At 68.9% G+C, this 25300-nt stretch overlaps 1 protein-coding gene across 1 annotated transcript in view; it reads left to right on the top strand.

Annotated features, from left to right (window-relative positions):
• The window catches only part of ELL (elongation factor for RNA polymerase II), a 48485-nt gene extending 25109 nt beyond the window's left edge, over positions 1-23376 (top strand). Inside the window, exons 2-12 of the mRNA XM_020283867.2 lie at positions 2730-2777; positions 9767-9888; positions 9968-10131; positions 10991-11256; positions 13859-13983; positions 16162-16258; positions 16869-17412; positions 20049-20118; positions 20225-20396; positions 21304-21348; positions 21725-23376. Of these exons, the coding sequence (XP_020139456.2) occupies positions 2730-2777; positions 9767-9888; positions 9968-10131; positions 10991-11256; positions 13859-13983; positions 16162-16258; positions 16869-17412; positions 20049-20118; positions 20225-20396; positions 21304-21348; positions 21725-21841 (1770 nt within the window). The 3' untranslated portion in view covers positions 21842-23376. The remainder of the gene's footprint in view (positions 1-2729; positions 2778-9766; positions 9889-9967; positions 10132-10990; positions 11257-13858; positions 13984-16161; positions 16259-16868; positions 17413-20048; positions 20119-20224; positions 20397-21303; positions 21349-21724) is intronic.
• Positions 23377-25300: the final 1924 nt, after the last annotated feature.

The following is a 25300-nucleotide window of genomic DNA, read 5'->3' as shown; positions in this document are numbered from 1 at the left end:
CGGGTTAGAGTGCCGTGGCGTCAGCCTAGCTCACAGCCACCTCAAACTCCTGGGCTCAAGCGATCCTCCTGCCTCAGCCTCTCAAGTAGCTGGGACTACAGGCACGCACCACCGTGCCCGGCTCATTTTTTCTATGTTTTTATCTGTTCAAATAATTTCTACTTTTGGTAGAGACAGGATCTCACTCTTGGCTTAGGCTGGTTTCGAACCCCCGACCTCAAGCGATCCTCCCGCCTCGGCCTCCCAGACTGCCGGGATGACTGACAGGCGTGAGCCGCCACGCCCGGCCCGGGTGTGGGTTCCTTGCGTGGCTTGGCGTGTGGCGTGCGGGTGCCGCCCTCCTGCGTCCGTGGTGTTGCAAGTGAGCTGCTCTTGGTGACTCGCAAGACGGGCCTGGCCTCCTGCTGAGGGTGGGGACGGGCGCTGGCCTGCACGGCCCGGAGCACGGCCGTGGCGACAGCCGCGTCCCACGGGGACAGGCACTTGAGGTCAGCCCTCCCCCGTCGCGGACAGGCTGGCCGTTGGGCCGCTCAGCCCTCCTCCTCTCTGGAACATAACGTCCCGTTCTCCGGCCTCCGGGGGATGAGCGACTTGGCAAGAGAGGAGACCTCCCGATAACCCGCTTGGCAGCCGGCTGCCGGGACGTGGTCAGCTGCCTGGCTGCACGGCGAGGCCCACGGGGCCGTGGCCACAGGGGGGGCGGGCCGGCACCCACCCCGCTGGGCCGCCCCGCTGCATCTCCTGGCCCCCCTCACTGCCTCCTGTCCCTCGGCACCCTCACCAGCCTTGCCAGCATCACCATCGGCACAGCCGCCATCCCTGGCTCACGGCCGCTCACGCAGGGGCCGCGCCAGGTGTGGACGGTGGGCAGAGCGCGGCTGACCCCTCTGCGAGGCCTGGGCTGAGGGGGGCGAGTCCGCCTGCCCGAGTTCCTCGCACCTGCTGTTCCCTCCACCGCCGGACACCCTTCCTTCCTGGCCTGGATCGGGGACTCCCCGGCCTGCCCGTGGGGACTGATGCCGCGGGGGCGCAGGGGACGGGGGAGGGGCCCTCTGCCTCGGCGTCCCCTCTGCCCTGCGTGGTTCCCGCGTGTGCTGCTGGTTTCCTTTTCCCACATCACGTGGCTCGTTCCTTAAACACGGCTGGGGGCGGAGCGCGGTCGCGTGTGCCTGGGGCCCCAGCTACCCGGGCCAACGCGGGAAGATGCCGGGCCGCCCGTGGTTCCCAGACCAGCCTGGCCCTGCAGCGAGACCCCGCCTCTAACCCAGGGGAGGAAGAGCGTGCAGACGGGCGTCGCCCCACCTGTTGAGCCGTCTGCGCCCGGCTGCCGCAGGCCCGGGAGCGCGCGGGCGGCCCGCAGCCCTAGGGTGGCGCGGTGGACGTCCCGTGGGGCGCGCCCGCCTCGCGTGTGGGGTCGGAGGGCGCGGGCGGCCTGCAGCCCTAGGGTGGCGCGGCGGATGTGTGTGGGGTCGGAGGGCGCGGGCGGCCCGCAGCCGTGCTGGGAGGCGTCTCGTCCGCTTCTCCGGCCGCCAGGTGACGGGCATTCGGGTTGCTGCCGCTTTTGGGGTACTCCGTGTGATTCTGCTGTTGTACAAAAACAGTTTGGGGTTTTTTTGAGACAGAGTCTCACTCTGTCACCCGGGCTAGAGTGCCATGGTGTCAGCCTCGCTCACGGCAACCTCAGACTCCGGGGCTCAAGCGATCCTCCTGCCTCAGCCTCCCGAGTAGCTGGGACTACAGGCACGCGCCACCATGCCCGGCTCATTTTTTGTATATATGTTTTTAGTTTGCCAATTAATTTCAGTTTTTTTCAGTAGAGACGGGGTCTCGCCTCTTGCTCAGGCTGATCTCAAACTCCTGACCTTGAGCGATCCTCCCGCCTCGGCCTCCCGGAGTGCTGGGATGACAGGCATGAGCCTGTCTCTGCCCCTGCCCCACCCGTAACGCTGGTCAGTCTCCCCACGCGGGCAGGTGGCCGCTGCACATGCTCCCGGGAGAGCTCCTCCTCCCCACAGGCAGGCCAGCGCCCAGACCCTCGGGGTCGGGACGGGAGCCCGGAGGGGCGAGGCTGGGTGACCTTGGGCGAGAGAAGGCGGCAATGGGCCTCAGTGGGGCGTCCAGGACCGGAGGGGCAGGGGTGGATCTGGGGGCTGCGGGTCCCAGCGACCACCGGGGACCCTGCCGTGGGCGGTGTCTGGGACACTGGGGGTGCTTGGGGTCCAGGGTGGCGGAGAGGGAGGAGGTGCGTCCCTGCCCCTCTGGCTCCAGGTCCTTTCTGAGATGCCGCCGGAAGGCTGACCTCGGAATAGCTGACGCATCAGTATTTATTTTGACCTCTTTTGTGTATTTTTTCTCTTCTTTTTAAGAGACAGGACCTTCCTTTGTTGTACAGGCTGGAGCGCAGTGGCAGGATGGTCATTAGCTCACTGCAGCTTCCAACCCCCCGGCTCAGCCTCCTGAGTAGCTGGGACTGCAGGCGCAAGCCCCCACACACAGCTAGTTTTTTTTTATTTTTGTAGAGACAGGGTCTCTCTCTGTTGCCAGGCTGGTCTCAAACTCCCGGCCTCAAGCCATCCTCCCGCCTCGGCCTCCCCAAAGTGCCTAGATTTACAGGTGTGAGCCGCTGCACCTGGCCTGAAAACACTCTTTATCCTGCTCCTTATAGGAAGTGAGTCTTTGGCTTACTAGGTCTCTTTATTGACATTTTTCCTTTTTATTTTTTTCTGTAGGATTCTGTTTCACTGAGACCGTCGATCCGATTTCAAGGAAGCCAAGGGGTGAGTCATCTTTGTCTCTCTTGCGTTTGGAACCGTGGGACAGGTGCATCTGAGGCCTGCACCCCTTCGAGGGGCAGCAGCAGGCCGGGGCGGCGTGTTGGAACCGTGGGACAGGTGCATCTGAGGCCTGCGCCCCCTCGCGGGGCAGCAGCAGGCCGGGGCGGCGTGTTGGAGCCGTGGGACAGGTGCATCTGAGGCCTGCGCCCCCTCGCGGGGCAGCAGCAGGCCGGGGCGGCGTGTTGGAGCCGTGTTGGAGCCGTGGGACAGGTGCATCTGAGGCCTGCGCCCCCTCGCGGGGCAGCAGCAGGCCGGGGCGGCGTGTTGGAGCCGTGTTGGAGCCGTGGGACAGGTGCATCTGAGGCCTGCGCCCCCTCGCGGGGCAGCAGCAGGTCGGGGTGGTGTGTTGGAGCCGTGGGACAGGTGCATCTGAGGCCTGCGCCCCCTCGCGGGGCAGCAGCAGGCCGGGGCGGCGTGTTGGAGCCGTGGGACAGGTGCATCTGAGTCCTGCGCCCCCTCGCGGGGCAGCAGCAGGCCGGGGCGGCGTGTTGGAGCCGTGGGACAGGTGCATCTGAGGCCTGCGCCCCCTCGCGGGGCAGCAGCAGGCCGGGGCGGTGTGTTGGAGCCGTGGGACACGTGCATCTGAGGCCTGTGCCCCCTCGCGGGGCAGCAGCAGGCCGGGGCGGCGTGTTGGAGCCGTGTTGGAGCCGTGGGACAGGTGCATCTGAGGCCTGCGCCCCCTCGCGGGGCAGCAGCAGGCCGGGGCGGCGTGTTGGAGCCGTGGGACAGGTGCATCTGAGGCCTGTGCCCCCTCGCGGGGCAGCAGCAGGCCGGGGCGGCGTGTTGGAGCCGTGTTGGAGCCGTGGGACAGGTGCATCTGAGGCCTGTGCCCCCTCGCGGGGCAGCAGCAGGCCGGGGCGGCGTGTTGGAGCCGTGGGACAGGTGCATCTGAGGCCTGTGCCCCCTCGCGGGGCAGCAGCAGGCCGGGGCGGCGTGTTGGAGCCGTGTTGGAGCCGTGGGACAGGTGCATCTGAGTCCTGCGCCCCCTCGCGGGGCAGCAGCAGGCCGGGGCGGCGTGTTGGAGCCGTGGGACAGGTGCATCTGAGGCCTGCGCCCCCTCGCGGGGCAGCAGCAGGCCGGGGCGGCGTGTTGGAGCCGTGGGACAGGTGCATCTGAGGCCTGTGCCCCCTCGCGGGGCAGCAGCAGGCCGGGGCGGCGTGTTGGAGCCGTGTTGGAGCCGTGGGACAGGTGCATCTGAGTCCTGCGCCCCCTCGCGGGGCAGCAGCAGGCCGGGGCGGCGTGTTGGAGCCGTGGGACAGGTGCATCTGAGGCCTGCGCCCCCTCGCGGGGCAGCAGCAGGCCGGGGCGGCGTGTTGGAGCCGTGGGACAGGTGCATCTGAGGCCTGCGCCCCCTCGCAGGGCAGCAGCAGGCCGGGGCGGTGTGTTGGAGCCGTGGGACAGGTGCATCTGAGGCCTGTGCCCCCTCGCGGGGCAGCAGCAGGCCGGGGCGGTGTGTTGGAGCCGTGGGACACGTGCATCTGAGGCCTGTGCCCCCTCGCGGGGCAGCAGCAGGCCGGGGCGGCGTGTTGGAGCCGTGTTGGAGCCGTGGGACAGGTGCATCTGAGGCCTGCGCCCCCTCGCGGGGCAGCAGCAGGTCGGGGTGGTGTGTTGGAGCCGTGGGACAGGTGCATCTGAGGCCTGCGCCCCCTCGCGGGGCAGCAGCAGGCCGGGGCGGTGTGTTGGAGCCGTGGGACAGGTGCATCTGAGGCCTGCGCCCCCTCGCGGGGCAGCAGCAGGCCGGGGCGGCGTGTTGGAGCCGTGGGACAGGTGCATCTGAGGCCTGCGCCCCCTCGCGGGGCAGCAGCAGGCCGGGGCGGCGTGTTGGAGCCGTGGGACAGGTGCATCTGAGGCCTGCGCCCCCTCGCGGGGCAGCAGCAGGCCGGGGCGGCGTGTTGGAGCCGTGGGACAGGTGCATCTGAGGCCTGTGCCCCCTCGCGGGGCAGCAGCAGGCCGGGGCGGCGTGTTGGAGCCGTGTTGGAGCCGTGGGACAGGTGCATCTGAGGCCTGCGCCCCCTCGCAGGGCAGCAGCAGGCCGGGGTGGTGTGTTGGAGCCGTGTTGGAGCCGTGGGACAGGTGCATCTGAGGCCTGTGCCCCCTCGCGGGGCAGCAGCAGGCCGGGGCGGCGTGTTGGAGCCGTGTTGGAGCCGTGGGACAGGTGCATCTGAGGCCTGTGCCCCCTCGCAGGGCAGCAGCAGGCCGGGGTGGTGTGTTGGAGCCGTGTTGGAGCCGTGGGACACGTGCATCTGAGGCCTGTGCCCCCTCGCGGGGCAGCAGCAGGCCGGGGCGGCGTGTTGGAGCCGTGTTGGAGCCGTGGGACAGGTGCATCTGAGGCCTGCGCCCCCTCGCGGGGCAGCAGCAGGCCGGGGCGGCGTGTTGGAGCCGTGGGACAGGTGCATCTGAGGCCTGCGCCCCCTCGCAGGGCAGCAGCAGGCCGGGGTGGTGTGTTGGAGCCGTGGGACAGGTGCATCTGAGGCCTGTGCCCCCTCGCGGGGCAGCAGCAGGCCGGGGCGGCGTGTTGGAGCCGTGGGACAGGTGCATCTGAGGCCTGTGCCCCCTCGCGGGGCAGCAGCAGGCCGGGGCGGCGTGTTGGAGCCGTGTTGGAGCCGTGGGACAGGTGCATCTGAGTCCTGCGCCCCCTCGCGGGGCAGCAGCAGGCCGGGGCGGCGTGTTGGAGCCGTGGGACAGGTGCATCTGAGGCCTGCGCCCCCTCGCGGGGCAGCAGCAGGCCGGGGCGGTGTGTTGGAGCCGTGGGACACGTGCATCTGAGGCCTGTGCCCCCTCGCGGGGCAGCAGCAGGCCGGGGCGGCGTGTTGGAGCCGTGTTGGAGCCGTGGGACAGGTGCATCTGAGGCCTGCGCCCCCTCGCGGGGCAGCAGCAGGCCGGGGCGGCGTGTTGGAGCCGTGGGACACGTGCATCTGAGGCCTGCGCCCCCTCGCGGGGCAGCAGCAGCCCGGGGCGGCGTGTCAGCCCCGCTATCCCCGTGGGAGGCCGGGCTCCGGGGTTTGCGGGGCTGGCCCTGTGGCTGGAGCAGCACCATGCTGGGTCCCCAGAGCCCACGACAGGCCACCAGGCTCCCCGTCTGTTAGTGGGGGCCAGGGCATGGGTGTTTGTCAGGATTTCGGCTGGGGGAGGGGAGTTCATAGAAACTCAGCACTCTCATTTTTTTTTTAATGTTTTTCCTTCTAAATGATCATCTTATTGAAAAATTTAGAGAATGAAAGAAAGAGCAAGTCGCCCACCACCCGTGCCTCCTAGGTCTTACTTAGGACCTCCCGTTCCCCCCACCCGTCAACACAGCTTGGAGCAATTTGGTTTTCTCTTCCAGTCTTCTTTATAAGTCTTTTTTAAAAAATTATTTGTTTTTAGAGACAGGGTCTGGCTCTGTTGCCCAGACAGAGTTCACCGCTGCTGGAGTGCCGTGGTTTTGTCATAGCTCACTGCAGCCTCCAACTGCTAAGGCTAAAGGAATCCTCTTGCCTCAGCCTCCCAAGTAGCTGGGACTACAGGTGTGCACCACCATGCCTGGCTCATTTTTTAAAAAATTTTTTTTTGTAGGGATGGGGTCTTGCTGTATTGCCCAGCCTGGTCTCAAACTCTTGGCCTCAAGCAATGGTCCCTTGCCAAAGTGCTGGGATTACCTGTGCCACCTCGCCCGACCACTTTTTTTTTTTTTTTGAGACAGAGTCTTGCTTTGTTGCCCAGGCTAGAGTGAGTGCCCTGGCGTCAGCCTCGCTCACAGCAACCTCAGACTCCTGGGCTCAAGCCATCCTCCTGCCTCAGCCTCCCGAGTAGCTGGGACTACAGGCATGCGCCACCATGCCCGGCTAATTTTTTCTATATATTTTTAGTTGGCCAATTAATTTTTCTATTTATAGTAGAGACGGGGTCTCACTCTTGCTGGTTTCGAACTCCTGACGTCGTCGAGCAATCCGCCCGCCTCGGCCTCCCAGAGTGCTGGGATGACAGGCGTGATCCACCGCAGGCCACTCTTATTCTAGGAGTTTCCACATTGTGTCCAAGTCAGGTGCTACCCGACATCCTGAGGGCTCCTCACAGCTGGCAAGGCGTGGACATGGTGCTCTGTGGGCTTCAGGTGCCTCTCGGTACTGCAGAGAGACGGAGCTTCTAGGAGACGGGTACCCGTGTGCGCAGACACGTGCCTGTGCGCAGACGCAGAGACACGTACCGGTGTGCACAGATGCGTGCCTGTGTGCGCAGGCGCGGAGACACGTACCCATGTGCACAGATGCGTGCCTGTGTGCGCAGGCGTGGAGACACGTACCCATGTGCGCAGGCGCGGAGACACGTACCCGTGTGTGCAGGCGTGGAGACGTGTACCCGTGTGCACAGGCGCGTACCTGTGTGCGCAGACGCGGAGACATGTAACCCGTGTGCGCGGAAGCGTATCTGTGGAGACACGTACCCGTGTTCGCAGATGCGTACTTGTGTGCGGAGACGCGTACCCGTGCACGTGGGCGCGGAGACGGGTGGGCGCGGGGACGGGTGTCCGTGTGCACAGATGTGGAGATGCGTATCCGTGCGCGTGGACGTGGAGATGCATATCCGTGCGCGCGGGCGCGGAGAGGGTTGACCGTGTGCGGGGACGTGGAGCTGCGTATCAGTGCGCGCGGGCGTGGAGAGGGCTGTCCGTGTGCGGGGACGTGGAGCTGCGTATCCGTACGCGGGCGCGGAGAGGGCTGTCCGTGTGCGGGGACGTGGAGCTGCGTATCCGTGCGCGGGCGCGGAGAGGGCTGTCCGTGCGCGCGGGCGTGGAGAGATTGGTCGCAAAGAATGGCTGGGTTAGTTGTGGGCCGCAGTCTCCAGGCGGAGTTCCTCCCTCCTCGTGGGAATCCGTTTCCCCCGAGACCTTTAGCTGATTGAACGAGCCTCCCAGACCGTCGAGGGTCACCGCCTTCCTTACATGCAGTCAGCCGGTCGCGGACGGCGACCACGTCCACAGCGCAGCGCCAGGGTGCGCCTAGACCGGGGTCGTGGAGTAGTAACGAGTCCCCGGACCCTGCAGCCCCATCAGCCCACCTGGCCCCTGTGGCCGTCCTCCGCCGCGCCCTCCTCACCATGCCCGGGGACGGCTCGCTGCCGGCGCAGCGCCACAGCGCCCCCTGGTGCCCGCGGGCCGCCCTGTGCCTTCTGCAGCCGCCCGCCCCAGCTGAGCAGCCCCCAACCTCAGCAGTGGGAGAGCCCCCGTGCCCCCACCCAGCCCCGCCCCGTGTGCCTTCCCCAGGTGCTCTCCAGCCCAGGGGTGGCAAAGCGCGTGGCATGTCACCCTTGTGTGCTGTGTGTCCAGACTCGCATCCCCCACACGTACAGCGTTGGCCTGTGTCACTGACGAGGTGGCCCCAAGTGAGAGAGCTGGGGACCGGAACCCCACTCGGTGACATGGGGTGAAGTCTCGGTTCAGTTTGCAGGGCTTGTGCTGCGGGCTTTGGTCCTGGGCCATGCTGCCACCAGGCCCTGAGAGGGGCCCTCTGGTGGGAGAGGTCCCGTGACCTGCCTCGGAGCGTTCCCTGGAGGTGTGTCATTCACCTCGTCACCCGGCCTGTAGCTCTGTGTCAGCAGGACAGGGAAGCAGGGATGGAGGCCCCTGTCCCGCAGGGACCTGAGGCCAAGGAGGGGTGCAGGGCAGACGCCAGTGGACGGGACGCTCTCCTCCTCCCAGAGTAGCGCTGGTCGCGTGAGGGTGGGGACAGGAGGGTCATCAGCCCAGGACGACTGCTGCAGAGACTGCCTGGCGCCCCCGGGGCGGCCACGCCTGGGAGTGGCACGGGCGCTGGGCTCGGTGGCTCCGCGGGCCCTGGGCCGGCTGCGGCCAGGCGTGTCCATGGCTTCCTCTGTGGGTCCCAGCGCGGCCCGAGGGCCAGGTCCCATCTGCGGCCACAGCAGGGGACGGGCGCAGGTCCCTCCACGTTCCCGGCGGCTTGGGGCTCTGTCCTCAGTCTCACGCCGAGGGCGCAGACAGGCAGAGCCTCCTGCGGGTGCATGTGGCAGCTTGGCAGGGTGGCGGGCAGGGGTCACCCTCGGGGCCCCCCATTCTGTCCCGTGCTGATGCAGTATCTGGGTGTCCGTCCCAAGGCGCCGGAGGGAGAGATGGGGCTCGGGGTAGCCGGGGGGTGTGGCAGCCCAGGGACGGAGCCTGGTGCCTCCTTCGCGTTCAGGTCCATCCTCGAGGACCACCTGAGCCCCCTTTGCGTGTCTGCCGGGCGTGAGGAGCTCGCGGGCTCAAGCCCAGGGACTTGTTGGGGAAGGGTCGCCCCTGTGACGGGCGGCCTGGAATGCCGTGTCCCCTGGCGTGGCGCAGTCTGTCTGTCTGCTTGCCTCTCCCCCGTCCGTCCCCCTCGGCAGGGCCACAGGGACGCCGTCCAAAGTCGGGTCTGTGTGAACTGCAATGCTCCCGTTCTGTGTCTCACGTGACCCGTGGTGCCGCCAGCTCTGCTGATCCGTGGGCCCCACAGGCCGTGGGATGGCGGTGGGCACGTGGCCAGCGTAGGCGGCTGCCGATAAGCTGTCACCCAGCCGGGATGCCAGTGCTGTGCGGGGCAGCTGACACCCCTCTCGTCACATCTCGCCCCGGAGGGTGTCTTGGGCCAATCTGGGAAACTGAGTCACAGTCCAGACAAACCGCTCTCCCAAGGTCACACGGTCAGGGTGGGCTCCCCGCCTCCAGGCAGGTGCTGAGCGAGGTGCCTGCCCCAGACCGCGCTGCCGAGAGACCAGACACCCCGCCCCGCCCCCACGTAGGGACGTGGGCCGGCACTGTAGGGAGAGCGGAGGCGTGTTTAGAGGGAGCTGCCGGCACGTTCTATCCTGAGGGCTGTGCCGTGGGGGGTCGGAGAGATGGGCCTGGGTGGGGCCCCTGCCCGGTGCTGTGGCCCCTCCGTGCCGAGGAATCCCGGTGACACCCCCGCCCCCCGCAGCACATCTGCGTCCCCCAGCCGGACTGCGCGGCAGAGCCGCGGACCTTCTCCTTCTACCTCTCCAACATCGGCCGCGACAGCCCGCAGGGCAGCTTCGACTGCGTGCAGCAGTATGTCTCCAGGTGAGCGCCGGCGCCCGATCCGGGGGGGGGGGGGGGGGTGCGTCTCCCGGCGCTGGCGCTGACCCGGCCCTCCCTGCAGCTGCGGGGATGTGCTGCTGGACTGCCTGGGCAGCATCCAGGACAAGATCACCGTGTGCGCCACCGATGACTCCTACCAGAAGGCGCGGCAGAGCATGGCCCAGGCGGAGGAGGAGACGCGCAGCCGCAGCGCCATCGTCATCAAGGCCGGAGGCCGCTACCTGGGTGAGCGCGGGGGGCTGGGCTGCCCTGGGAGGAGGGAGCGGGTCGGGCCGGCCGTCCGGGCCGGGGGACCGGCCGTGCGCGGTGGAAGCCACGGGTCAGCCGCGGACGAGCAGGGCGTCCCCAGCCGGCGTCCAGGCCGGGGAGGGAGGTCTGGGCGCAGTGGCCCCGGGGCCGTGGCAGCTGCTGTCGCGTGGATGTGGGGCGGAGAACCCCGGGAGCCCTGAGTCGGCAGGCTGTGGCCTCAGGGACCCGCCGGGGAGACAGATAGGGTCCTCCGAGCCGGGAGCTGCCAGGGCGCGGCCCGTCTGCCTGTCGCCCAGCTCCTCCCGCCTGGCCGGCGGGGGCGTTGAGGCGGCGGCCCTGTGTGTGTGTCTACGCTGGGGACGGGAAGCCTGCAGGGAGGCGCTCACGGCCCAGTGTCTCCAGAGCAGCTGCCAGAAGCAGCCCTGACGCCTTCATTCACCGCTTAAAAAAAAAACACCCAGAAAACAAAAACAGCTCCTCGGGGCCTGCGTAGGACTAGAGTGTGGGCTTGGGGGTGCCAGCCCCCTGCGGCTCTGGGACCCTCGGTTTAGCATCGGAGGGTTTACGGGCCGCCCAGCGCCCTCGAGCCGCTTGGATGGTCGAGTGTGTCTGGGGTTCAGTTAAGCCCCTAAAGCGCTGACCGTTTGGCCGCCTGGCGTCCTGCGTCTGAGGCGGGGCCTGCGGGTGCCAGGCCTGGGCGGCGGGGGCACCCGCCCTTGGCCATCCGGGGTCCCCGCTGAGCGGGCTGGGCCGGCTCCGCCCTGGCGGGCGCGGGGCCTCCAGGCACAGCTGAGGCGCGGCGGCCGCCTCCCCTGACGCCGGGCTCTCTTTGCAGGCAGGAAGGTCCAGTTCCGGAAACCGGCCCCCGGGGCGACAGAGGCCGTGCCCTCCCGGAAGCGGGCGACCCCCGTGAACCTGGCGAGCGCCATCAGGAAGAGCGGCGGCGCGAGCGGGGCGGGGGTGTCCCAGAGGCCCTTCCGCGACCGGGTGCTGCACCTGCTGGCGCTGAGGCCCTACCGCAAGGCCGAGCTGCTGCTGCGGCTGCAGAAGGACGGCCTGGCGCAGGCGGACAAGGAGGCGCTGGACGGCCTCCTGCAGCAGGTGCGTGCGCGGGGGGGGGGGGGGGGGGCGCGAGGCTGCAGAAGGACGGCCTGGCGCAGGCGGACAAGGAGGCGCTGGACGGCCTCCTGCAGCAGGTGCGTGCGCGGGGGGGGGGGGGGGGGCCGCGAGGCTGCAGAAGGACGGCCTGGCGCAGGCGGACAAGGGGGCGCTGGACGGCCTCCTGTAGCAGGTGCGTGTGCCGGGGGGGGGGGGCGCAAGGCTGCAGAAGGACGGCCTGGCGCAGGCGGACAAGGAGGCGCTGGACGGCCTCCTGCAGCAGGTGTGTGCGCCGGGGGGGGGGAGGGGGGCGGCGCGCAAGGCTGCAGAAGGACGGCCTGGCGCAGGCGGACAAGGGGGCGCTGGACGGCCTCCTGCAGCGGGGGGGGGGCCGCAAGTCTGCAGAAGGACGGCCTGGCGCAGGCAGACAAGGGGGCGCTGGACGGCCTCCTGCAGCAGGTGCGCGCGCCGGGGTGGCGCAGCCGCGAGTCTGCAGGCGCGTCCGCGGGCAGGAGGGGCCGGGACTCGGTGGCGGGGAAGAGCCCTTCCCGGGGCCCTTACGTGTTGGCAGCCTGCCTCGGGGCGGGGCGGAGCCCGCTCGGGCGTGACCTTTCCCGGCCGTCTGCCGCCAGGCGGGTGGTGGGGCCCAGCGGGCGGGAATGCCAGATGCGGCGGCCGCAGGCGTTCACAGAATGGGGTGGGTGGGGAGTCTGCAGGCGCGGGTCAGCGCTGGGCAGGCGGGCGAGCCAGGCTGGGATGGCGGCAAGGGCTTTGCGTCTGGGCCCTCCAGGCTTCCGCCTGTGGTGGCCGCGGCGCCACTGCCCCCCCTCAGGGTCCAGGCCCAGCCTGCAGGGATGCGGGGTGCCGGCAGTGAGCCCCGTGGAGAGCCGCCCTGGGTGTACGGCAGGTCTGGTGGCCCTGGGGGCCTCCCGCCGCCCCTCCCCGCAGGGATGCCAGGGTCCTGGGAAGGCTGGTGGCCGGTGCTGGCGCACTGCCCGGGTGGGGCCTCGACGTGAACTGGGCACGGGCGTCTCGGGTCGCGGCTGTGGTCGAGGAGGAGGCGTGGCCGTGCCCCCCCCCACCGTGTCTGCCAGGGGTCACATCCCCCAGGTGGCCCCGCCCCACCGGCTCCCTCCGACACCCCGGAGCACAGACGGCACCTCCTGTCGTGGAGGGCACACGCGTGAGGTGCGTGGCAGCCGGCAGCTGTCCCTAAGGCGCCTCCCGAGTCACTGGGCTCCTCAGGCGGCTTCTCCCCTGCGCCGTGGCCCGAGACGGCCCAAGGACCTCGCAGCACGACCCTGGGAGCACGGTGCTCGGCTCCCGCCGCCCCTACCGCTCCTGAGGCGGGGCTGGCGTGCTGCGCGGAGGCTCCCTCGGGGAGCCTGCTGCGGTGGGCAGACGTGGGGCCCGTGTCGGCCCGGCCAGGATGTCTGCAAGCCAGGCCCTTTCCCAGGACAAGAGAGAGGCCACGCCAGACTCCGGCCCGGCCACCTCCTGAGGGACGGCACGGCCAGTGACCACCGTGGTGTCTCCTGCACGGCTCGTCTGCCGTGCGTTTCCGGTTTGTGACGCGGCTGGTTCTCCCCAGCCATCCGGTGCTGGGGGCCCGGTGACAGGGCCCCATTGGCTGTGCAAGAGGAAGATTTGGGCACGTGGCTCACCCAGGCTGGTGGCTTCCAGCCTCCTAACGGCCACCAGAGACTCCAGGGAGCAGCGGTGACGAATCTGTACTCTTCCAGGGCGAGGGCTCTTCCTCCTCTGGAAACACCCGGAGCAGAGACGGCCATCTGCGGGCCGCAGGGAGACCCACGGGCTGTCCTGGGGGTGTTGACGGGCGGGTGGTGGTTGGCGAAAGCCGTACCGAGAGCCCTGAAGACGTCCAGCCTCTGACCCGATGCTCCCACTGCTGGGAGGCCCGCCGAAGGAAGCCACCGCCACGTGGAAAACCCGCGCCCAGTGCTGTCTGTCTACGCTACAGAGAGGCTGGCAAGGGCGGCCTCGTCCCACGGTGGAGACCGGTCTCGGGGGACACTACGCAGCTGTCACAGAACGCGCCCTGTGGAAACTGCCGAGGCGCCGAGTCCTCGTCGGATGTGGCGGCTGCCCGGCCCGCGGCCAGACGGCGCCACACACGTCGTGCGTGTGCTGGAGACCCGGGCGCCGCGGGCTGGCACGCCGGCACCAGCCGTGCGGTGGCCGGGGCTCCTTCGGCCGCTCCGAGGCGCACGTTCTGGCCCGCCTCAGCAGGAGTCTGGAGGCGAGCCCCGCCGCGGCCGACCGGGAGAGCAGGGAGGCCCCTCACGTGGCACCTGCAGCCACGGCCCGCCTGCCCCGGGAGCTGCTGGCAGAAGGGCGCGCTGGCGTCCTGGGACCGGAGGTGGCCGTCCTCCCTGCTTGGGAGCCGGCCTCGCCCCCGGCACCTGTGGGACGGCCGAGTCTGGGCCTCGCGCCGCGACTGGCGCCTGCACCCGAGGGCACGTGGAGGGGCCCCGCCACTGTCTGCGTGCCCACCTCCCTGCGCGTCTCCACCCCCCAGCCAGATGTTCTGGAATCCTCCGGGCCTCGGGCTTTCCCGCGCAGTGACGGCGGCTCTGTCTTGCAGGTGGCCAACGTGAGTGCCAAGGACGGCGCGTGCACGCTCAGGGACTGCATGTACAAGGACGTGCAGAAGGACTGGCCCGGCTACTCGGAGGGGGACCAGCAGCTGCTGAAGCGCGTGCTTGTCCGGTAACGCGCCCCTCGTCCCCAGCTGTGTCCCCAGCGCCCGAGCGTGGGCCGGAGCTGTCCCGAGGGCGCCACCGTGGTCTCAAGGGGGCCCGAGAGCAGGGAGGAAAGGTCCGAGGAGGCCGCCCCGCTGTCCTCCCGTGGCTTCCCATGCGGGGGCACGGCCAGCCCCTCGGGGTGGGGGGGCACGGCCAGGCCCCTCGGGGTGGGGGGGCACGGCCAGCCCCTCGGGGTGGGGGGGCACGGCCAGCCCCTCGGGGTGGGGGGGCACGGCCAGGCCCCTCGGGGTGGGGGGGCACGGCCAGGCCCCTCGGGGTGGGGCAGGGGCACGGCCAGCCCCTCGGGGTGGGGTGGGGCGGGGGCCAGCAGCCCCAACCCTAGAATCCTCGGAAGAAAGGCCTCGGCCCACCCGGGCCATCCTCAGCTGTCCCTGACTTCCTGCCAAGCTCCCCCCAAACCTGGGCGTCCCTAGGGGTTTCTGCCGAAGTCCACTTTTTAAAAAGAACTCTTGAGAACACAGTGCAGAGAAACAAGGCAAAAGGCAAAGCACAACTCCCCGCAGACACGGCTGAGCAGCCCTAACCAACCGCGTCCCCTCTCAGAGTAGTTGGGGCCGAGCCAGGGTGGCCCGGGGCCGCGGGGGCGCGTGAGGGACGCAGGTGGCTGAGGCTCTCCTTCCCTGCGGCCGAGCGCTCCGGACACGGGCTGCGGGGAGACCCTCCGAGCAGGCCGGTTGGCTGACGAGTCCCCGGTGACTTCTCAGGGACGAGCTGCCTGTGCGGCTGCCGGGTGTTGTTTTGAGGTTCGCGATTGTGCCTGGAGGGCAGGGCGGAGCCGGGTCTCGCCGTGCTCAGTTGACGTGCGCCTGTCCTGGCCTGCCGGTCAGGGTCCCCTGGGCCTCGCTCGGGCCGGCTGGCGGAGGACACAGCCTGGGAGGAGACTCGTCCCCATCCTCCTTCCCCTCCTGGCTGGGCCCTCGCCAACATCGTCTTCTCTTTCTGATTCTAGCTCTCCTCGTGAGTGTGCGGTGGCGCCCCCTCCTGGTTTTGATTTGCTTGAGCCACCTGTTGATGTGCTTGTTGGCCATCTCTGTGTCTTTGGGGACACGCCCGTCCAAATCCTTAGTCTTTTTTTTTTTTAAACTGACAGGGTCTCGCTCTGTCATCCAGGCTGGAGTGCAGTGGTGCAGTCACAGCTCACAGCAGCCTCCAACTCCTGGGCCCCAGCGATCCTCCTGCCTCAGCCTCCCGGGCAGCTGGGACTACAGGCATGCGCCACCATGCCCGGCTAATTTTTTTCTACACATTTTTAGTTGGCCAATTAATTTCTTTCTATTTTTAGTAGACACGAGGTCTCGCTCTCGCTCAGGCTGGTTTTGAACTCCTGACCTTAAGCAATCCGCCTGCCTCGGCCTCCCAGAGTGCTGGGATGACAGGCTTTCTTTCTCTCTGCCTCCGTCCCGCCTTTTCCTTGTCTTTGCCGGAGCTCTGTGTGTTTCCACGTGGCTCTCCCAGCCTCTCGGGCCACTCTGGAAGGGATAACCGTCGTGGTCTGGCACCAAGGCTGTGGGTCACGGACACGGCTCTGGCTGTCGCTGGCTGGCGGCTAATCGCCACGGCCCCAGACCCGGCCTCCCCGGGAGCGGGGAGGGCTCTGGCCTCCTGGGCCCCCGAGACACGCAGCCCCTAAGAGTTGGAGGGCGGGCAGGGCGAGGCCCTGCTTGCCTGCTCACACGGGGAGGAATGGGGCGCGCTGGGATGTCTCTTGCCTCAGCCCTGCTGTGGTGTTTGCTTGGTCCTGGTGGGCCTGTGGCCGCTTGAGGTCATGCTTTGACCCGGCTCCCTGGGACAGGAAGGCCGTCCCGTCCCAGGCCAGGGCCCTCAGACCTCCCCTGCGTCCTGTAACGTTTCTGTAGGGAGCACTGTTAGCAGGATGAGCAGTTGTCCTTAAAAGAAGGGGCCCGTGCCCCGGCGTGCGCCCTGGTCCCCACGGTAGCAGGCCTCTAAACGAGCCGGTGGCCGGCCAAGATCCCCGGGGCACAGAAGGACGCCAGACAGGGAAGTCCTTGTTTGGATGAAACCGCGTGGGACACGCTCAGGCCCGGGCTCCCGGGGTCCCCCAGCGGGCTCAGCCCCGCTCTGGTGTTGGGGTGTCCTTCGCTCAGCTAACCTGTCCCTGCAGGAAGCTGTGCCAGCCGCAGAGCGCAGGTGGCCTCGCCGGAGACCCCACTGCCTCCAGCCCCCCGGACGAGCACGGGAGCTCGGCCTCGCCCCCTCAGGTGCGTGCGGCGGGCCTGGGCGGCGGGTGCAGGTGCTGGGGGGAGGGGAGGGTGTGGGGCACTCATGCTGCTGCTCGGAGCCCTTCCCGGCTCCTCGCCCGCCTGCCCCTCTGAGTCTTGCCTGGGGACACCCTCGCCTGCCTTGGCCACAGGCCTGCAGGTCCCAGGCCCCTGGCGGGCACTCTGTGTGCATCACCTTTGTCACTTTGGTCCCCAGCTCCTCGGAGCACGCGCTGTGCTGAGCCGCCCTGTCGGCCCCATGACCGAGGGGGTGGCTGCGCTGGGGGCTGGGTCCTGCCCGGGGGCCACGGCACCCCGTGTCGCTCAAGGAGCACAGCCCAGGGACAGAGTGGCTTGGGCTTTCCCTGTGTCCCTCGGCCTCCCGGCCTCCCTCCCGTTCCCGTGACTCGGCTCGTCAGACCAGCTCTGGGTGGCTGATCACGGCAGAGCCCTCCTGCCCACAAGCTCAGCGCCGGGGCCTGGCTCTGCGTCCGGCCACCCCCGTGTGGCCGGAGTGGCCCTGCAGCTGGCGCCGGGTCTCCTTGCGCAGGATGGGTCTTGCCCGGCCCAGCCGCCCTCTGACCCGGTCTCCATCCTCCATCTGTCCCAGAAACGGCCGCAGCCTCCCGAGTTCATCGACCCCCTGGCCAGCAAGAAGCCCAGGATATCCCACTTCACCCAGAGAGCCCAGCCTGCCGCCGTCAACGGGAAGCTGGGCGTGCCCAACGGCCGCGAGGCCCTGCTGCCCACCCCGGGGCCGCCGGCCGCCTCGGACGTCCTCGGCTCCAGCACCCACCTGCCCCCACGGCTGGAGCCCCCGAGGGCCCACGACCCCCTGGCCGACGTCAGCAACGACCTGGGCCACAGCGGCCAGGACTGTGAGCACGGGGACTCGGCTGCCCCCGGCCCCGCCACCGCGCACCCCGGCCTGCCCCTGCCCACGGACTGTGCCCAGCCCGGCAGGCCCCGCGGCAGCGCCTCGCGCAGCAAGTCCAGGAAGAAGTGCAAGAAGCACAAAGACAGGGAGCGGGCCGCTGGGGACAGGCACCAGGCCCAGCCGCCGGACCACCCGCCCACCACGCACACAGCCCCGCCGGATGTCCCGCCAGATGCCCCGCCGGATGTCCCGCCGGATGCCCCGCCGGATGCCCCGGGTAGGTGTGAGGCAGGAAGGCACCGCCCGTGCCACCCTCACTCGTGGGCCCAGGGCCTGCGGGAAGCTGTGGGGGTGGGGCTGCGCAGCCCGCACGCCCGGCCCGGGGACCCCGTGTCCCTGCACCCTGTGTCCCTGCACCCCGTTGTGTCTCTGTCTTCTGGAGTGTGAGCTCTGGCGACGTCCTGGTGCTCTGGGCCTGGGCCCCACGACACTCGCACCGCGGGGTGCTGTCACCATGTCAGGCCGGCACGGGGGTGACACGTACCAAGGGGGACAGACTCAGGCCGCAGTTCCAGCTACAAGGAGACCCTGGACGTCGGCGGGAGGGTGGTGGGGGAGCCAGCCCCACCGAGACGTGGGCGGGCGCAAGTGGACGGGCCTGCAGGGCGTGGGCAGCGCCAGGCCGCCCCTGGCCGTGCGCAGCCTGCTGGGGAGGGGAGGCTTCGGCCTGCAGGGAGGGGATGGGGGGAGCCAGGAGGACCGGGAGCCCCGGATGCCGGCAGCAGGTCTGGGTGTGGGGCCGGCAGCCTGTTCACTGGGCAGAGGACCGTCTGCGGGGGAGCGTGTGGTGGTTGCAGGCGTCCGGGCCGTGTCCTCCTCGGGGGGCTTCTCTGCGTCGGGGCGTCATCGGTCGGGGAGCCTGAGCCTCGGTAGCAGCGAGGCCCACGCAATTGCCGATTCGCACTGGTCAGCGTGAGGCAGCCGCGTGGGGCGGGGCCTCTGTCACCATGGGCGATGGCGCGGGTCGCTGAGGGTGGCCCAGCCCACGTCGCCTGCTGCCCAGTCCAGACTGTCTCCCTGGGAGGACCGGGGAGGGCACTGCCGGGACTGGAGCGGGGCCTGTCTTCCGTCGGCCTGGTTGCGAGCTGCCCGCCCGCCCCCTGCCGAGCTCGGGTCTCCTTGGGTGGAGAGGAGGCGTCTCACGCCCGCTCGGGCCCATCCTGCCTCGCGAGTGGGCCCGTGGGGAGGGAGCGGCCCCTCGCACTGGGCCGGCCGGGGCAGGACACCCCACAGCCAGGCTGAGGCCAGCGTCTCTCAAGCGGCAGAGTGAGACCCGATACCCTGGCAGTGCCCTGGGCCGAGGACCGGGTTGGACCAAGGAAGGGACAGCTCAGGCTGGCACTGCGTGCAGGGTCAGAGGTGACTTCTGACGTGGCGTGCCGTGCCGGCCCCGAGGCCTGGGGCAGTCGGGGTGTTCCCAGCGGGCGCTGGGCGGGTTCCCCACAGCCGCTGCCCCAGCAGGAACCGACCTGGGAGGTCCCACAGGTACTGTGCTGAGCTTAGGCTGAGCCTCAGTTTTCCCATTCGTCACCCTCGCTGGTGAAGATCTTGGGATTAAATGAGGTGCTGCCAACCTGGCCCAGCACCCAGCAGAGACGCAGGGAGGCCCCCCCATGGGCCGGAGCCGGAGCCCAGCCGCCCCTCCCAGGGCCCTGGCCACACCCTCTCGAAGGCGACCCCAGTGGTGGTGGCCCCAATTCGAAGGCCAAGTGTGGCTCAGAGTGGGGTGCTGGAGCTGCGGGGTGTGCTCAGGCCGTCGTGGGGACCCGACGCGCGGCAGCCCAGGTGCTGGGGGGGTTCTGCAGCCTGGAGGTTGCGGGTGGGCCGCTCCCCGCTGGCTGGGCCCTTTCTAGGGACGTGAAGTGTGTACCGAGAAGGCTGGTCAAGTGATGAGATCGTTTGGGTGTTGGAAGAAAGGCCTCGGGAAGGTGGCACAGGGAAAACACCCGGTCGTGGTTGCTGTCGGCTGAGGGCCGCTCCAGGCCAGGCTCCATGTGCCCTGAAGAGCTAAATGCTATCAAGAGTCGCATGTCAGCCGGGCACGGTGGCTCACACCTGTCATCCTAGCACTGTGGGAGGCCAAGGCGGGAGGACTGTGCAAGGCCAAAAATTTGAAACCAGCCTGAGCAAGTGAGACCCCGTCTCTACTAAAAAAAAAAAGAAATTAATTGGCCAATTAAAAATATATAGGAATAATTAGCTGGGCATGGTGGCACATGCCTGAAGTACCAGCTACTTGGGAGGCTGAGGCAGGAGGATGGTTTGAGCCCAGGAGTCTGAGGTTGCTGTGAGCGAGGCTGACGCCACGGCACTCTATCCCGGGCAACAGAGTGAGACTCTGTCTCAAAAAAATAAAAAAAGGTCTCACGTCCTCTAGGGCCACTGCTCCTGAGCCGCCATGCGGGGCCTGCAGCCCGGAGTCTGGCAGGCAGGGGTGGGCCGGGCTCAGACCCAAGGCCAGAGGTGGGGACGCCCCAGGGACTTGGGTCGTGCCAGGAGTCATTTCTTTGCAGCCTGGTGACCTTTGACGTACAGTGGGGGGCGCGGCAGAAGGCTGCGGGTGCCGAGCTCCGGCAGGTTGCGCTCCGGCAGGTTGCGCAGGCTTTGGCCCTGCAGTTAATGACGGCCAGGAACGCGCCCGGGCTCTGCACCCGCAGGGCTCCGGCCAGTGCACGCGGTGCGCGCCGCGCCCGGCTCGCCGCCAGGGGGCGCTGCTGGGTCCCGCGGACGGCCGCACACCCTCCCCCACCGTGTCCCTCCTTGTCCCTCCGTGTCCCTCGAATGGCCAGACGGCCCCGCCCCGCGGCTCCCGCAGGCCAGGGCCGGGCTCAGCAGGCGCGTCCTTCCCCGCAGGTGTGAACGGAACGTGCGGCGGCGCCAGCGCGCCCGCGCCGGAGACGCCCGAGACGCCCGACTACTTGCTGTGAGTCCTCGCGCCGCCCCGTCCCGGGCTCGCCCTGCGTCTGCGAGTGCGAACGGCCCGCGGCCGGCGCGGCGTCACCCTCCAGGCCGCCCTCTCCCCCCCGCAGGAAGTACGCGGCCATCTCGTCCTCGGAGCAGCGCCAGCGCTACAAGAACGACTTCAACGCCGAGTACAGCGAGTACCGCGACCTGCACGCCCGCATCGAGCGGATCACGCGCAGGTTCACGCAGCTCGACGCGCAGCTCAGGCAGCTGTCGCAGGGCTCCGAGGAGTACGAGGTGGGCGTCCCCCGCCGCGCCGGCTCTGCGGGACTCGGAGTCCAGGACTCGGGCCTGGACGGCGCTCTGCCCCGCGCACATGCGGCTGTCCCGGGCTCCAGGCCCAGGGCTGCGCTCGGGCGACCCCGCTTGTCGGCCTCCTCCGCGGTGGGGACAGCCTCCTCAGGTGGGGGCTGCGTCGGGAGCCCCTCAACCCAGGACGCAGGGCTCCCTGCACCCACGTCGTGGGCCGGACTGCTGCAGACCCCCCACCGTCAGCCCTCGGCGCGGCTGCAGCGGAGGGCGGTGGGAGGGCGCTGGGGGTCCCGGCGGTCCTCAGTACCAGGCTGCCCCTGGGCACGTGGCTCCCTGGGCCACCCTGTGGGAGGGGAGGGTTCCCGCCCTCAGCCACCAGTCCCGATGCCACCCTTCAGAGCTGGGCCCTGACGCGTCCTGGGGTCTGTCTGCCTGGGGAGGCCTCTCTGGTTTGCAGAGGAGACCTCGTGGTTGGAGGGACCCTGGGGCGTTCAGAGGGTCGGGACACGAGGAGCTTCTGGGGCGCCCTGTGCAGCCAGCCCCCCTCCCCCCACATGTGCAGCCTCCCCCCCTCCCCCCACATGTGCAGCCTCCCCCCCTCCCCCCACATGTGCAGCCTCCCCCCCTCCCCCCACATGTGCAGCCTCCCCCCTCCCCCCACATGTGCAGCCTCCTGAGGCCCCAGCAGTCCCCACCTCCACCTGTCCCAGGCCTGTGGCCTCTGCCCCTCTCTCCTGCCCCCGCCACGTGGAGCCTGGCCACTGCTGGGGTGGGGTGCCCCTGTGTGGGGCCGCCTCGCCCCACGCCTCCTCTGCCACCAGGGAGAAAGGGCCGCTCCACTTGGGTTTCCCACGGGAAGGGGCGTCATTTATTTCTCTCGTTCTCCCTGCAGACCACGCGTGGGCAGATTTTGCAGGAGTATCGGAAAATCAAGAAGGTGAGTCTCCGCCGCGTGGCAGGCTCGGGTGCGTCGGAAGCGGCCGGTTCAGAGGGAGCCTGGGGGGGAGAGCGGGGTCCCTGGTGGGCCTCAGCGGCCTCCTGGTCCTGCCTTTCACGGGCACCGGCCCGGCCGTGGGTGAGCCTGGGCAGGGCCTCGCTGGCACCACGTCCCCAGCGGCTGGCACAGCCCCCGCCCTGTCCGCCCCGCGGGGCGTGGGAGCAGCCCGTGGGCCCCAGACACCCGAGCCGGCGTGCGGGGGCCAGAACCCTGGGCATCCGGCCCAGCGCGCGGAGGTTCCGGGCGAGGGCGGTCACTGGGGGCTGGGGGCGGCGGGCCGTGCCGGGCGGAGCCTGACGCGGCCCGGCTGTCGCAGACCAACACCAACTACAGCGAGGAGAAGCGCCGCTGCGAGTACCTGCACAGCAAGCTGGCGCACATCAAGCGGCTCATCGCCGAGTACGACCAGCGGCAGCCGCAGGCCTGGCCCTAGCCGCCGCCCTCCCCTGGCCCGCCGGCGGCGGCGCTGCGGCTGCGGGCGGGGGGCGGACGAGGATTCACCCAAAACAATAAACGTGAGGAAGACACACGCATCTGAGCCAGCCCCGCCGGCGTCCGGGGGCGCCCGCAGACCTGTGGCCCAGGCGGGCGGCCTCGCGCCCACCCTGGCCCGGCCGACGGGCTCCCGAAGGCACCTCCGCGCCGCGGCCCAGCCCGGCGCGCGTTCCTCGCAGCGGAAGACGAGGCCCTCCGCGGCCTCGCCCGCCTGCCTTTTCTAGTTTTATACAAAGACGGCCACTTTAGCCACACCAGTGAGACTTGAGTCTATTTTTGTACAAAAAAAGAAAGCAAAATCTCTTTTTCTAAAGCTGTGCCTCCCTCCCCTTGGATGCCCAGGGTCTTTTCTGCAGTATTACGGGAGCTGCCGCCGTCGGGCTCCGCGCCTTCCCGCCCGGGCAGGGTCTCTGCCGAGCGGAGGGGAGGCCCCGGGGCTGCCGGGGCGCGCGGCGGCGGCACATTTTCCTCCTCGCTGTCCTCGGTCTCCCCTTTGCTGCTGCTGTCCCGTCTCCCGCCGCGGAGGCCACGCGCGGGCCCCGGGCTGTGCCGGCAGAGCCGCCGCCGAGGTTTGCACTCAGGGAGGCCCCGCGCGGAGCAGGGGAGCCGCGAGGGGGTCTGCCCGCGCTGGGGGCGCCGCCCCGGTTGCTGCTGCGCCGCTGTGCCTGGCGGCCCGGAGCCCCGCGGCGTGTGCGCCCACGCGGGGCCGCGGAGCCCGACTCGGGGAGGTGGGGGTGGCCGTGACCTGGGGCCCGGGGTCGCTGCCGCCAGGCGCGGGCAGGGAGGGCGCCAGTGCGCAAGTGCAGAGATGTCTATTTTCGTAAGCGTGGGCGCCTCCCGATGGCTTCCAAAGAGCTGGCGCCGCCTGGAGGTGCCTTGCAGTGCGTCCCCTCCCCAAGCCCCTTTCCTTTGGGACCGGCTTCCCAGAGCCGAGGGGACCCACCCTTCATGTTTCAGTAGCTGTGTTGTTTTGTTTCCTTTCGGGACGAGCAGGCTGCGGCCCGGCCCCGACCGGTCACGCAGGAGGGTCTGAGGCCGTCCCAGCCTGGGGCGCCAGCTGTCCTGGGAACCCGCTCGAGGGACTTGCAGTCGCATTTGCCCTTTTGTTGTTGTTTGTTCTCCTTTTAAGGAATTATGAAGCTAAGGAAAGTTTTGTGTTTGGGGGGTTGGTGGAGAAAGTTTAGCTGATGAAATATGGTCTTAACTTATTGATACTTTTCCTCCCCCTTTAATGTTGTACTGTGGAGAAAAACTATTTGAGCCATGGAGTTGGTGTTTACAAGAACTTTTCACTTTTGCCAAAATGTTACAATCGAAAGGCATCCGCGTCTTCAGTTTGCTAATATTTTCTTAAAAGATCCAGTGTCCTTTTTGTACACTAAACAGGTGAATGCTGGTTTTTTTTCAACCTACAATAAATTTCACTCGACTGCATCGGCAGCCGGGGCTGCCTGGCTGGCGTGTCATGTCACAGCTGAGTTTCCGTGTGGTCCCGTGGGCGGGGCGGCTGCCGGGGGGAGGCCGAGTGGGGGCTCTGGTGTGGGCCGGGCGAGAAATCGTCCTTCCCAGCCCCCCGGCCATCACCCCAGAATGAGAACCCCGGCAGGGTCCACAGGCAGCCTGGCCTGGAGCAGGAGGAGACTGGGGTGATGGGGAGCCATAGCAGGTGCCGCAGGCCCCGAGCGGACGGGTGGGCCGAGCCCGGCGGGGTCAGCTCTCGGCCACCTCCGCACACAGCCCACAGGGGCAGGGCCAGGAGCAGCGACTGTTTGGGGGAGACAGCGGCAGGTGCCGGCGAGGTCTTATCACCGTCCCTGTCCCGAGCTCCAAGGGAGGGCTGGAGGACGCAGAGCCATGGTCCTGCCCTCCAGGGTCAAGGTGGGGGCGGGCACGGCGGAGCGAGAAGGGTCGCTGGGGTGGGCGGCTGTGGGTCCCGGCCTCCCCGAGGGCCAGTGGCCTTGGCCTGGGTCCGAGGTGGCCCGAGGGCCGCAGGCAGAGTGTGCCCTGCCCCCGCATGGCCTGGCCAACATCTCTGTCCTCAAGGCCCAGGGCGACACCTGCCGCCGCCTCCTTGCCGCCCTGCCCTGCCCAGCGGCCTCCCCCGCCACCCTTCCTGAGTCACGGGTGCCACCGGTCTAGCCCGCTGGGACCCAGAAGGGTCTTCCCACCCCAGGGCACCGTGGCGCGCGGGGGCTACAGGCTGCCGCCCACTCTTGCCGCCTGCAGGGTGGTGTCCCCAGCTGCTCTTCCTGCGGGCGCCCCTCTTCCCTCGGCCCCTCTGCGTGCCGGCTCCGGGGCGCAGTAGCAACTGGGCGCCCGAAGGCCGGTGCCTGTCCTCAGCGCCCAGCCCGGCGGCACCCCTGGCCCTGGCTGGTTCCCCGGCCCTGGGCCTTGCCAGCTGCGGCCCCTGCAGTCACCTTGCCACAAGGGCTGCTGGGAGTGGACGCAGCACGGCCGGAGCAGCCTCCCGCCCCACCGGCCTCCTGCTGGCGCTGCCCACGGCTGCCCTGCGTGTGAGCGCGGCCTCCCCCGCCGACCTGCACACATTCCTGTGTCACGCGTTGCCCCGGGCACAGGCTGCCTCTGACCCTGCAGCGCTCTGCCCAGAGATAGCATCGGACGCCACAGGCCAGTCCCACAGGAGATCCCCGCCCCCACTCCCCCGCCCCCCACCGCCCCTGTAAATCAGGGGTCCCCCACCACCCCATCTCAGCTCTGACAACTCGCTAGCTCAGGAAAATGCTGACGCCGGCGGCGGAGACACGCGTGTGGCCCCTCCCAGGCCTGTGGAGGGTTTGCAACAAAAGGTTTTGGAGGCGGACAAAGCCCTGGGCCCAAGTGACCCTCTCACCTCGGCCTCCCAGGGAGCCGGGCGGCAGGCCTGCGCCACGCTCGGCTTGTCGGGGGCTTCTATGGGGACGTGCGGCACCTTTTTCCCGCCCACGAGGGTCCCCGTGGACACTCCTGTAACAAAAGACAAGTTGTGGAGAGCAGGGCGCACGACAGACGTGCTTAATCCAAGTTTTTCGTGATGGGCGCCTGCAGGAAGGAAGACCCAGGGAAATCTTTTCCTGCCCCGGCTCCACGGAGAACGTGCGGGCGTGTGACTGGACGGAAGCGCCCGGTCTCAGGGACCTTCGGCCCGCCCGGGTGGGACCCGGCGCGGCGTCTGCTCAGACTTCCCGGCTCCCCCAGTAGCATTCCTTCCTCCAGGGTATGGGGCAGAGCCCTTATGGAATGAGGGTCTTCCAGGGAGAAGGCTCCGGTTTCCACCATCCGCCTTGGGGACCAGGAATTCTGGTTTCCGTGACTCGCTTCTGGGCGGATGAGGGGTGTGAGAGAGGCCTGACAGGGCAAGGTCACGGAGACCTTGCTCTCGCGGCCTTCCAGCTTGCTT

The sequence above is a fragment of the Microcebus murinus genome, chromosome 4 (genome assembly GCF_040939455.1).
Source record: "Microcebus murinus isolate Inina chromosome 4, M.murinus_Inina_mat1.0, whole genome shotgun sequence".
Lineage (NCBI taxonomy): Eukaryota > Metazoa > Chordata > Mammalia > Primates > Cheirogaleidae > Microcebus > Microcebus murinus.
The sequence above is the reverse complement of the archived record's forward strand: the minus strand, read 5'-3'. Positions and strand labels throughout refer to the sequence as shown.